This window comes from Cetorhinus maximus, chromosome 36, assembly GCF_964194155.1.
Source record: "Cetorhinus maximus chromosome 36, sCetMax3.hap1.1, whole genome shotgun sequence".
Taxonomy (NCBI): domain Eukaryota; kingdom Metazoa; phylum Chordata; class Chondrichthyes; order Lamniformes; family Cetorhinidae; genus Cetorhinus; species Cetorhinus maximus.
This window is the reverse complement of record NC_135914.1, coordinates 4,196,493-4,209,889: the sequence shown is the minus strand read 5'-3', so window position 1 is coordinate 4,209,889 and position 13,397 is coordinate 4,196,493. Positions and strand designations below refer to the sequence as shown.

General features: G+C 50.0%; 1 protein-coding gene across 1 annotated transcript; it reads right to left on the bottom strand.

Annotated features, from left to right (window-relative positions):
• Nucleotides 1-658: 658 nt before the first annotated feature.
• On the bottom strand, nt 659-11,409 carry LOC144672232 (induced myeloid leukemia cell differentiation protein Mcl-1 homolog). The gene is made up of 3 exons (XM_078534063.1): nt 10,896-11,409; nt 4,474-4,721; nt 659-3,157 (listed from the first exon to the last, which is right to left on the bottom strand). The coding sequence occupies exons 1-3, from the start codon at nt 11,320-11,322 to the stop codon at nt 3,041-3,043; spliced, it is 792 nt and encodes a 263-aa protein (XP_078390189.1). The 5' UTR covers nt 11,323-11,409; the 3' UTR covers nt 659-3,040.
• Nucleotides 11,410-13,397: the final 1,988 nt, after the last annotated feature.

Sequence of the window (13,397 nt, the reverse complement as noted above, 5' to 3'; positions counted from 1 at the left end):
ACCAGCCTAGCACAAAGTGGAAGCCTTTCAATCAGCAACAGCGAACTCCTTGCCGGCTGTCAGAACTTTTTTCGCACCACAATCTCAAGCAAACCTCCCTCTAGCGTCACAAGGGTTTCCATTTTCTCCCCCTCGGTCAGGCCAAAAAAGGAATCTCCCGGTGAAGGCTGAGGGGGAAACGACCTGATCGAGGCCTTTAAAATTTCTGGAAGGGTTTTGATAGGGTAACCGTAAAGAAGATGTTTCCACTCGTGGAGGTGGTGGGACCAGAACTAGGGAGGGGGGAGGGAGTCACTAATAAACCCGATGGGGAATTCAGGAGAAACTTCTTTACCCAGAGAGTGGGGGGAATGTGGGACTCGCTCCCACGGGGAGCGGTCGAGGTGAATCGCAGAGATGCATCGAGGAGGGGGGGGGGAAGCTGGATAAACACACGAGAAAGGAATAGAAGAATATGTTGATGGGGGGAGGTGAAGAGGGAGCACGTGTGGAACATAAACACCAGCAAAGAGCAGAGGGGCCGAATGGCCTGTTTCTGTGCTGTAAAATTTAAGTAATTCTTGTGGGGGGTGGTTTTGGATGAAAGGACAAAAGGGCAAGACAAACAATGCCACTTTGCCTGGCAGAACGCAAGCATGCAGAACAAACGACAAGAAGCTTTATTCTCAAAAAATATTTAATTTATAATAAAGCTGCCATTTCCAACAGTGATTGAAGTGTCCGTTAATTGGCAGTGGCTACTGACGTTAAGGCTCCACAGGGTTGAGCATCCAGCATGGTGGTAATGCAACCTTCACTTAAAACATGTAAACTTCGGGAGCAGGGGAGGCAGGTAGGCAATCGACCAGGGCCACCATGGTGGGATCATGCTGTGCTTTTAAGTCAACCAAAGTGGTCACAAGACTGAATTCCTCTGATCAGCAGACAAAAACATTTTACCGCTGCAGTCCTTTCCCTCGATCTCCTTGTTACTCTGATTATAAACAGCAGCACGAGCCATTTACAAATGTGCGCGCGTCAAAAGGGTCTTCTGATTTTCATTTATTTAAATAAAAGATAGAGTGCCGAGAAGGGACTGCCTCATCAGTAATGTGGGATCACACTCAAGTTAAGGATAAACATGGTCACACAGCGTGCAACTTGATAACACTGGCCAGCATTTTCCAAAGAGATTACATTTCCTTCCTAGTCTTCCCCCTACACCAGCCGCACCCTCTCCGCCCCCCACCCCCCCAAGTTAACCCTTCAGAGACACTACAGCCAAATTACCACCCCAATAACCTACATTTCAACTGAACCACCCTTAAGGCCACCAGAGGAGGTGCCATAAAGAAAAGATGGCGGTTCAATCACCAGCCCCTCCATATCAGGAGGCCCTCGCATGGGACCCTGCCCAGAACAATCTTCGAGTGTCCTGAGCAGAGACAGCCGAGGGCCTTAAAGACGAGCGCACAAGTTAAACCAAGCCCACATTTATTTGGGGAAATAATTTGACAGGGAGCAGCAAATACCAAATGGTATCCAACCAAGAAAACAAACCACAGGAAAAATTTTAAAAAAGGAATGTTCATCTTAGGCAGGGGTGGGCGGGTGTGGAAAGAAAAAAAGTGTGCACAAAGTGGGGAGAGAGAGGGCGAAATGGAGAGGAATCACTTGGTTCATATTGTCGTATCTGGAAAGCTGATCATTGAAAACTACAAAACAAGGTGAGAGGATGGTCGCCAAGACACTGGCTCTATAAATAAACGCTTAGTTAAAACATTATGTCAAAGTCCAGATGCTGTGAAGAGTTCAGGTGGTTAAATGGAAAGCCAATGCAAGTCGAATGCAACGTGTTCTCTCTCTCTCTCCCTCCTTGACCCTTTGCGAGTGATGGGAGCCAAGGGTGGGGGCATGGAATTTGTAGTATCAGAACACAAGCCAGATACCACTCCCCCACATCCACCAATTCAGATGGAGACACCCCCTCACCCCTCCCCCCGTTCCACCAATCTGCTAAGTCAGGAAACTAACTGCAATTCTAATTGCCAACCACCAACTCCACCCACCCCACCCTCAAAAAGACTGGTGGGGGAGCCCCTAGTGGAAAGCCAGCCACGAAAAATCCATGCAGGGAACAATCCTTCTGACAGCTTTCTGCAGGATTCATTACCAACCAGTGTAAAGAAAAATCAAATATATTGCTCGTTCAGAAGGAAAATATATATCTATTACACAAATTAACATTTATTTAGAGAAAAGGTTCAATAGAATTAAACACATAGACAATCTCCCTATGACTAGAGCAGTTTTGTCATACAGACCTCTGTACATTCTCCCCACCCCCCCCTTCTGATCACCCTCACTACGCCTTTACCCAATTCTCTCAATCTTTTTCCCCACCACCCCACCCCTGCACACCACCCCCCTCCCCCACATCCTGTGACTTTGGAAAGCAAGAGGGGGGGGCGGTGGCAGGAGGGCAGAGGAGAAAAGGGCTTGAGAGATTACGATGGTACACAAGTCTGAAGTGGGGTCTGTCCCGATGCAGTAGACTGGTACAGGTGTGAGCATGGAGCTGAGTGAGTGAGTCGATGCAGCACTGGATCAGGAGTTGCAAGTTCCCAACACTGTTTGTGGATTAGAAAGTTCTTGGGAGTCCTTAAAACAGCACAAAACACAAACCAAAGTCTTGGGGCTCCACACATGTTGTGTCAAAGTGTACCAGCGAGGGTTCCATCATTCCCAACGTCAGCTGCCAGAGGCCAGCAAGCCATCGACACGTGGCAGTCCTCCCATTCCAAAGTCAAGTGGAGGGCCTGCGCCAGACAGGGCCGGTTCCGTCAGTCCTGCTCCCCCCTCGTTTACCACCCCACTGGTAGTCTCCGAGGCTGCTCCCGAATGGAAAACGGTCGATAGGATCCACCGTTTCGCAGCAGTGTCCTTCACTAGGAGCTGGTGGGACTGAGTGAGGTGGGGAGCGGGGAGGAGGACAAAGCACAGCTGGGCTGAGAACAGTGTTTTGTTTCAGTTGTACACGAGAGCAGAGATGGGTCAGGATTCACCTGAAGAGGTGCATGATACTTGCCCCTGCGATGCCGAAACAAGCAATCCACATCAACGCTTTCTTTGCAGACTCCTCAGCATTGTTCTCGTGGAAAAACTGTGAGAAACCATCCTGAGGGGGAACAAAAGACATCATTCAGAAATCTAGCGGAGGCTGGTTCATCTTCCTCTACAAACACCATCTGCCTGTGTGCCCCTCTCCCCATACCAGATGCGATAAGATGAATCCTGCTACACACCCCAAACAAGAGACAGATCAACTGCAATCAAATTGAGCGGTGGAGCAAGCTCAAGGGACTGACTAGCCTCCTCCTGTGCCCTAACTTGTCACCCAGTTACAAATCATCCTGGGGTCTGGACAGACAGGCAGCACATGACCAAGTTATCACAGCTCACAAATTGTGAATCCCACCAGGGTATACAAATCAGTTGAGCATTCCCAAGTCGAATGCACAGACACTGAGCGGGGAAACAAGCATGCCTTCTCCCAGTTGTGGGAGCTTGCTATGCCTGAACACTTTAGCAATGGAACCAAGCAGGGATGCAGACCAGCACCTTTCCTGGGGCAGGGCTCTCAGCTCCAAACTCACATCCCTTGTCAACTGAGCCTGGAGAGGCGAAGCAGGCACCTGAAATTGTTTTTGCACAAACATGATGTAGGCGCTCCTACATTGGCAGCAGCACAGAGATGAAAAAGCTGCTTAGCCAACAATAAGCTAGACTGCCAGCCGAAACCAAACAGTGGCCCAAAGTGAAACAACCATTGAGCAACAAAATTCCCCAATCTGCTTCTTGCATACACCTCTCAGGTGATTGTACAATCTCATGAATCACTGTACACAGAGCCCAGCACCAAAGCTCAAAGTACACAATGAACAGCACTTCAGGCTCACTGCACAGGGAAGAACTAAAGTGCTCAAATGTGGCTGTCAAATGGTCACCCCACCACACCAACACCACCCCCAACCAAAAAAACCCAAGAATTGACATGCCAAACAGAAAGCTGGTGTGTACACCCGACTGTGCCACCAGAACTTGGGAGGGTCTGGAGGGAAAATAACCCCAGAAGGCAACATAGCTCTGCATAAACTCCCCAGGTCTGCTGCCTAGTCACACAGGCCTGATGCTTCCAGCTGAACACAAGCAAAATCAGTGGATATTTTCTTGTGTTGGACTGCATGCCCAGGTCAGGTGGGAACAGAGAATCCATCAGTCCCACTTTTAGGGACAGCCGTGTGAGAGACTCACACTCAGTGGAATTTAACCTTACACACATCTGGTGAAGAGAGGCTCAAGGTCATTCAAAGACACTCCCTGGCAAAGTCCAGTCACATTGCAGATTCCAACACAGACACCGAATGAGTGGCGACATGGAGGACCAGGAACCCAGTGAGGGACTACTGGGTGAAGAATAGACTTTATCCTTACCCAGCCGTTGTGAGCCTCTAGCCACTCCCTCTTCTGCTCCGCCAGGTACTGTGCGATTTGCATGGCCACATCGTCGATGCAGTCCTCCCGCTGAATCTTTTTCAGGTGACTGCCCATTACTGCCCCGAAGGCGATGAAGCTCACCACCCGGCCCCAGTTCACCTCACCATCGCCGAACATTTCGTTAGCAACCCGTTGGATGGTTTCCAAGTCACTCCTCTGAGAGATTTCCAGCCGATTTATCATTCCTGTGGTGGTGGGGGGAGAAGGGTAGTGTCAATAACAGTGAATGCAAAGTAATGCTTAAGGACATCCTGAAACTGCACAGGGCACTACATGAATACACACATTCTCTATATACCTGTATTAAATCAGCTACCATTAAAAACCTTAACAGTCCTACACCTCCAACTTCAGCATTATAAATATTACATTCAAAATGGAAATGACCTGTTAAGTTAATGGTGCTTCCATTAAAGGGACAAAGCTGGCAGTTATGTACAAGTCTTTCTTTGAAAGTAGCAGGACAAGTTGAAATGGCAAGAAAGTTAGGCAAAGTCCCTGGTTAGGCCTCAAGCTGGTGTTCTATGTCCAATTCCGGACAGCGCACTTTAGGAAAGGGGGTCAAGGGTGTAGAGGAGATTTACTAGAACAGTAACTGAAAACCCTCAACCCTGGTAATGTGGAGACCCCGGGGAAGCTGGGATTGTTCTCCTTAGAGCAGAGGTGGTCAAAGAAGATTTAATCAAGGTGTTCAGAATCAGGACGGGGTTTTCATTGATAAATAAGGAGAAACAACCAGAGGGGCAGATTGAAGATAATCGGTAAAAGAACCAGAAGGGGAGGTGAGAATTTTAAAAGAAAACAGCAAGATGTGATCTGGAATGCAATGCCACTACCACAAAAGGGCAGTGGAAACAGGTTAACATTTAAACACAAGAATACAGGTCACAACTTCAAAAGAGGGCTGAATGATATCTTTATACTATCAGCCACCTCTTCATTCCCCCACCCCCAACAACTATGGTTGTGCTTGCCTCTCCACATGAGATCAAAGAGTATGCATCAAAAACCCTTTGCCAATCACCTGCAGATGTACAAAGGCTGGCTGGCAGCCATGTACAGCTGCTGCGTGTTATATACACACACAACTCTGGAATACGAAAGTTCATTTGCCTTGCTGAATGAGCAAGGTGGGTTATCAATTGGAGATTAGATAACGCCTGTAAACAAATCAGGCTTCCTTTTAAATCTACCCAATGGGACAGAGGTGCACCCACCTAAGAGGCACAGCAGGCTGAGACTGTCAGGCTGCATCAAGCCAATATCTAGGAACTCAATGATTTCACAGCACTCAGTCAATTGCAAGCAAAGGCTGATAACAAGACATGTTCCATTGTTTCACAAGACTGTGGCCCTGCTCCTGAATTCCAATTATCAAGGACAGGAAGAGTACACCCCACCCCCAGAATTAAAATGTAATCTCCTTAATCACCACTAGGAGCAGCACTCAAGGAAAGATATCTCATGGGCTTTAAAATGCCTCACATTTTCCTTGAACTTGTCTTATTATTTATAAAAAACAACAGATTTGGCAGGGGGGGGGGGGGGGGGGGGGGGGGGGGTGAAAGAAAGGCTATTCACCCAGGCGGTCAACTGCCCAGTGTCAGCAACTCTTAAGCTCCAGCTGAGATGCAGGAGATCTGCAGAAACACAACACTACCTCCCAGAGTTTAAACAGGCAGGCTGAGAAAGGGCACTGGGACTGTTATTGCTCAGCCATCTCCAGCTGCCCTATCAACACTACAAAGACATTCCAGAGAGTTTTCTTTTGCAAGTACACACACCCACACAGAACAATGAAACCACAGAGTCTGCAGGAAAACTAATCTGGAGTAGTCACACCTAACCAGTCCTGACTGTACCAAAAGGCATTTGAGACTTGTCAGGAACTATTTATGTCTGTCCGCAGGAGGGTTTATTTACACCCAGCCTCCTCTGAGAATAGAATTAATCCTGTAAAGTAAAACAGAAACAGAAAGACAGGCAGGGCATGGAATTATTCACTTCCAATTCTCTTACTGGCTGGATGCAAAGGTTTGGAGGGGGCCCAGAGTTGAATATTATGTAATGTACACCCCTCCAAGCTAGCTGCATTGCTCCTAATTATCAAGGCACCCTTACTTGATGAGGGATTACTGCCTCAAGCTTACTCAGTGCCACTGGAAGAGGCAAACAAAATCAGCCAGGGCTGATAGGGTCATAACACCACTTATCCCAGACCCTGGAGGGGCCACAAGGCTCCTGCAAGAGAGCCAGCATAGACCTGATGGGCTGAACAGTCCCATTGTACTTTGTTCAATTCTATTTGATACACTGTACTACATTCAATTCAACTGATGCAGCACCATCATTATCAAATGGAGGGAGAGAAAGAGACAGACACACACTAGGGACATTGGCAGGTGAAGGCATGGCCACCAGTGGTGGAGCAATGGAAATCAGGGGGCCAGATCTGGAGAAGCTCAGACCTCTGAAGGTTGTGAGGGCTGTAGGGCATTACAGGGATAGGGAGGGCTGTAGGGCATTACAGGGATAGGGAGGGCTGTAGGGCATTACAGGGATAGGGAGGGCTGTAGGGCATTACAGGGATAGGGAGGGCTGTAGGGCATTACAGGGATAGGGAGGGCTGTAGGGCATTACAGGGATAGGGAGGGCTGTAGGGCATTACAGGGATAGGGAGGGCTGTAGGGCATTACAGGGATAGGGAGGGCTGTAGGGCATTACAGGGATAGGGAGGGCTGTAGGGCATTACAGGGATAGGGAGGGCTGTAGGGCATTACAGGGATAGGGAGGGCTGTAGGGGCTGGAGCTGGTTACAGAGATAGGGAGAGGTGTAAGGGACTGCAGGAGGTCACAAGTTAAAAGGTTGGAAAACATGATGAACATTTTAAAATAGAGGTGTTGCTTAACTGGGAGCTAGCAGAACCAACAGCAGCCTCTCATGAATCTACTGCCATTCAACGGGGTAATTAGGGTTGGTTGGGAGTTCTTCAGATACAAGATCCTGGCTATAATTACCCGTTTGAACCAGGCCTCCTCCCCTCTGTCCCAGCTCTCCACTAAATTTTGTTCAAAATATCCTTCCAAAGCTCCTAAAAAGCTCAGCCCAGTCAGACAATGCACTCCCCACTGGCTACACTGGAAACAAGGTCAGATCTCACACCACACCCTCACTGCTGATGCCATAAATACCAGAAAGATAAGGATATTATGATCCACCCCACTCATGATCAACTATCTCACCCACCCCATGTCAGACCCTGGGGTCACAGAAGATACTGGAGCTCCACCAGGTAGCCATTTGAAGCTTCCCTTAAGGGAGGTTTGTTTGGGAAACTCAGTTCCTCAGTTGACAGAACTGCACTGCACTATTTTTTCTCCAAAGGGCAATCTCAGACAGTTGGCTGACCATTCTGCAAAGGAAAGAATCTAAGACGTAGAGACATGAGAACTTAGGATACAACAATCAGCCCTGTTGAGATGGATTAATAGTTCAGCTGGAGACCACTGGTCTCACAAGGGGACTCTACCTCAACCGTTACACGACTGCTTTGCATACTTGTTTGCCACAGTGAAAGGGATCACAGGTCTCCTAAGCAGGGTTGGTTATAAAAGTGTTATTATGCAGAGGTTCATCCGGTACAGCCCACTGTTTACAGTCTCAGAGTTAGCGAGCTCCTTCAACCCCTCGCGAGGCCACACAGATAATACCCACCGGTAATTTCACTTCTCCACACCAGTCTCAAATCAAATCTCCACCTTTGCCCCCTTTCCAAAAGAAACACATACGCTTTGACGCACTCGTGGTACCCAGTCACCACAGCAACAGCCCCCCGGACTGCCTCCAATTTGACACAGCATCTCACACACACACTGACACGTCTCTCTAAAGGTCTTCCCATTAATGAAATGCAAGGAGGCAGGCAGTCCATTGAATATGATGCTGCCGTCAACTCCCCACCAAACCTTTGCTCCAACTACCTTCTTCCCCAGTGCCTGACTAAGCAGCCATGACAGGCGACGAAACCCGATATATTAACGCCCACGCCCTTTGCCGATACTGTGCACTTCTGCTTGAAGGCAACTCAGTTTATTCCCCTCAAATGGAAAAACCTGTTGTCTCTTTCCCATCCTTCACACAAGCCTAAACAGAGCAGGGAGGGCGTTACAGGAGAAACCCAAGCAGAAAGCATGGAAATGAACAAGTCAGCTGTTTATCTGGGAGAGATCCGACACCTCTGATTCTCCCCTCATTGGGCTGGGTATTGCCATCAACTGGTTTGCTCCTTCCAAACCGATTTGAAGGGCTGACAGTTTCCAAAGCACAGGGAATTTGCAGGCCCCAAGGGGAGGGAGTGCCCACTGTGGGGGGTGGGGGCATCATCTGCCTCACTGCAGAACAAAAGCGAAACAATTTTCTAGTGTGGAAAAACTCTGAAAATGCTGGAAAAACAGAGCATGTTTACACAGGACTGCTACGTTTATTCACAGCAAGGATGCTGCCTGTGTAAACACTTTTTTTAAAAACAGGGAAATAATGGAATGTTGGAAACTTTTAAAAACACCCCCACTTCTCCAGGAAGGTCAAATGGAAGAAGGGGATTAGAAAGGTTGTTTAGTCAGTTTGGTGCCAATTCCCTGTCTACCTACTGACAAGGCAGTAATATCCCCTCTGTAACTTCCCTCAACTTCCCCTTGTCACCATGACTGGAAATTACCAATTACCAGCAAGATCTCTAGAACTGACTTTACATCAAAATAAACATCACCAAAGCCAGGGTGCACTAACTACAACCTCCAACAGCAAAACACACAAAGGTCAAACACAAAATGGAACTCTCCTGGGAACCACAACATTGAACTATACACCAGCCCCTCTGACTAAAACAGGGGCAACCCCAGGAGAAAGACACCAACAGCAATAGCCCATACGAGCAAGGCACAGGAGCCAAATGCAGTCAGGCAACTCCTTGCCAAACAGGCAAACCCACAAGCCACTTAACCAGACGTGTGCACGCAAGAAAACAGCAAGTGTATGGGGTAGTGAGATATGGCACCAATACACTGCATGCCAGGAAACCATTTGTTAAACCAGCAAAGGCACCGATTAAAAGAGGGGAAGGGGTGGGGGGGGGGGGGGGAAAGAAGAGAAATTAAGTGCCTATGGGTGCAAAACCAATAAGCCAAACTCTACCCAAAAGTGAAACTTGACAACTGAAGTGGAAGGTTAAATGACCAATCCAGGGGGGGACACAGAGTTAAATGACCAATCCAGGGGGACACACAAGGTTAAATGACCAATCCGGGGGGGGACGACGACAAGGTTAAATGACCAATCCAGGGGGGGGGGACGACAAGGTTAAATGACCAATCTGGGGGGGGGACACACAAGGTTAAATGACCAATCCAGGGGGGGGACACACAAGGTTAAATGACCAATCCAGGGGGGGGACACACAAGGTTAAATGACCAATCCAGGGGGGGGACACAAGGTTAAATGACCAATCCAGGGGGGGGACACAAGGTTAAATGACCAATCCAGGGTGGGGACACAAGGTTAAATGACCAATCCAGGGTGGGGACACAAGGTTAAATGACCAATCCAGGGTGGGGACACAAGGTTAAATGACCAATCCCAGGGGGGGACACAAGGTTAAATTACCAATCCCGGGGGGGACACAAGGTTAAATGACCAATCCCGGGGGGGACCACAAGGTTAAATGACCAATCCCGGGGGGGGACACAAGGTTAAATGACCAATCCGGGGGGGGACACAAGGTTAAATGACCAATCCGGGGGGGGGGGGGGGAGAGGGGAAAGGTTAAATGACCAATCCGGGGGGGGAGAGGGGAAAGGTTAAATGACCAATCCAGGGGGGGGGGGAGAAAGAGAAGAGGGGGAAGGTTAAATGACCAACCCGGGGGGGGGGGGGTAAAAAGAGGAAGGGAGGGTGGAAAGAAAGAAATGAACATCAAGAAGGTAATGGGAAGGGGGTGAAGGGAAAGATTGGCCAGTCTAGGAGGGGGAAAGGAACAAATGACCAGTCAAAGGTGGGGGAGGAAGAAGAGGGTTAAAAAATGACCAAGGTGGGAGGGGGCAAAAGAGAAGGACTGACCAGTCAAGGGGGGGGGGGGGGGGGGCAATTTAGGAATTGCGGACACTAGGACCCTCGCGATTTCCCGCAGGTGTACCCCACCCCCCCCCCCACCACCAGGAGGCCAGTGCGCATGCCCAGGTGTCCCCCTCCCCAGGAGGCCAGTGCGCATGCCCAGAACAAATATACAGACGGTCGCTAGGACCCCGGTGGTCTCTCTCCCCACCCCCCAACCCCCACCCACCCCCTCCCCCTCCTCACTCACCAGTGAAGGCCGTGCCGTGCTTCTCGATGAGGCGCTCGGCGATCCTCTCCAACGTTTCGGCCGCCCGCCGGTCGTGGTCGGGCGAGCAGCCGAACCAACCCGTCCCGGCGCTCGGCGTCAGCTGGGCGTGGTGCCTGATAAAATACCGGACCAGCGCGTAAGTCTTGCCGAAGAGCGAGTCGCCCGGATCGGCGGCGGAAAGGGGGAAAGAGGAGGAGGAGGAGGAGGGGGAGGAGGAGGAGGGGAAGAGGATGCCCGGCTCCTCGACCGGGCTGCCGCCGCTTTCGGGCGTCTGGGGCAGCGAGCCGTCGCCGGCCCCCGGTAAGAGGCAGGCCCCCCGGCTGCCCGGCGAACAGTAGAACTGGTTCTGGAGTTGAAGCATGGCGCTGCTCGAAGTCCGGTTCATGGATAAGACCGTTCGTTCCATCGTCGCTGCAGACGGTTCCCAAGATGGCGCCTGTCGAAAAGGAGAACCGTTGACCGCTCGTTTACTGAGACGCAGGCGCTGGTCTCGCGCCTATATTTATAGCCACGTCATCCGCGCAGGTGAGCGACAGGCCCCCTCGTCCAATCAGCGCCCGCATCTGCCTGAAAGCCCAACCCCCCTATTCCCAATCGGCCCCGCCCCCCCCTCACGTCAATCATGTCGATAAGCCCCGACCCCCCGCCCCCGAAGCTGTTGCTCCTTCCAACCGGAGTCCCCCATGCAAATGAGGTCCCTGTCCCCTCCAATCAGCGGGTCTCCAGCTGCTTGTTCCCTGCGGCCAGCCCCTCCGCTTCATGATGTCACGCGGGAGGCCGTTCGGGCCATTCCCTTGCCGTGCTAGCCCCCTGCGACCTATTCCCCCTTATTATGGTTTACAGGATTGCAGGGCGCCCCTTGGAGCGATTCGGCCCGCTCCTGTGCCAGGTCGTCCAACATGCTTTCTGCTTTTAACATGCGTGGAACGACTCAGGGCTGGAGGAGGCCGTTTGGCCCGTTCTTCCCGTGATAGCCCCTTTCGATAGAAAAATCTATCAATCACAGATTCATTATTGGACTTGTCAACCATCTCAGAACCTATCCCAGAGTCATCCTCGATCCAGAGGGACTGCCTAAGAAGGAGAAGAACTTCAGATTTAAAATGAATTGATCCAGCATTGATTGCCATATGCAGAGGAGAATTCCAATCTTTGACCACCCTTTGTATGTAGAAGCGTTTCCTAATTTCACTCCTGGCTCTAACTTTTAGGCTAGGCAAGATCACAGCAGAAGAAATAGTTTATCTTTATCGACCCTATCTGTTCCCCTTAATATTTTGAAAATAAGTCACTCAAAATTACCCCTTAACCTTCTAAATTCCAGAGAATACCACCCTGGGGTGAGTAATCGCTCCTCAAATCCCTTTTAAATTCCCTAAGTCTCAATTTAGGCTGGGTGGCTCGATTTACGATTGGTGCAGAAAAGATGGTTTTCGAATGGCCCCGCTTTGTGCTGTAAACTTTCTGTTGTCCTTGGGAGCCCAGTTATCACTCTGGTAAAGAAGAGTCATGTTGTCGAATTTTTGTCTTGCGCTCATCAGGACACGATCGCAAGAATGCCAAATTTTAAAGGGGGCCAGATTCGGTACCCTTTGCAAATCTCTCCTGACGAGTCCCAAGACGAAAAGCTTTCACAACACGTCTCCTTTTTTTTTTCCTCAACGACCCTCAAGTTCTGGACGACAGAGGCGCTACCCTGGCAAATCTACACGGCACCCTCAAAAAAAAAACCCCGATATAACCCTCCCGACGGAGGGGTGCCCGGGTCGGCGCTCAGTAACTCCAGGCGAGGCCCAACCAGGGCTTTGCACAGCTGAGGCACGACTCCTACCCCACTTTTGCATTCCTCGTTCCAAAGTGGGTGTCCTCACATTTGCCTACATTGAAATCCATCAGCCACAGTGTTGCCCATTCACTGAATCTATCAATACCCTCTTTGTCCCTGTACGCTTCCGTTTGCACTGCTTACAATGCCGCTTCTCTTTGTCTCGCAGGCAAATTTGGGTGTGTGGCTTTCCAACCCGTTGTCCAAGTCCCCGATGAATGGAGTGAATAGTTGAGGCCACCTGCCACATCCTGCCCATTAGAATACCTGCCCCATTATCGCTGCTCTCTCTTTCCTTCCACCGGCCTCAATGATGGCTGACCGTCCCTTTAGACAGGGACTTCATCCAAAGCCTTGCGGAAGTCCAGGTAAGTACCATCCGCAGACCATCCCCTGTCCACTGCTTTGGTTAATCATTTCAGCAGAAGCCAAGTTTGAATTTGAGCACTGAGTGACACCTCCCCTCCCCACCACCACCCACCCCCCCACACAAATAACTAACCAGGAGATTGAACTCACACACTTCCACAGAAGTATAAAGGCTGAATCAGGGATGACTAACTTGCTCTGTCTTGCAGCGTTTTTAGTTTTCGTTTCAGTGCTGGCAGTGTCGTTTTTGCTTTGAATCTTATGCTGGCCTAAGTTCCAGTTGCCAG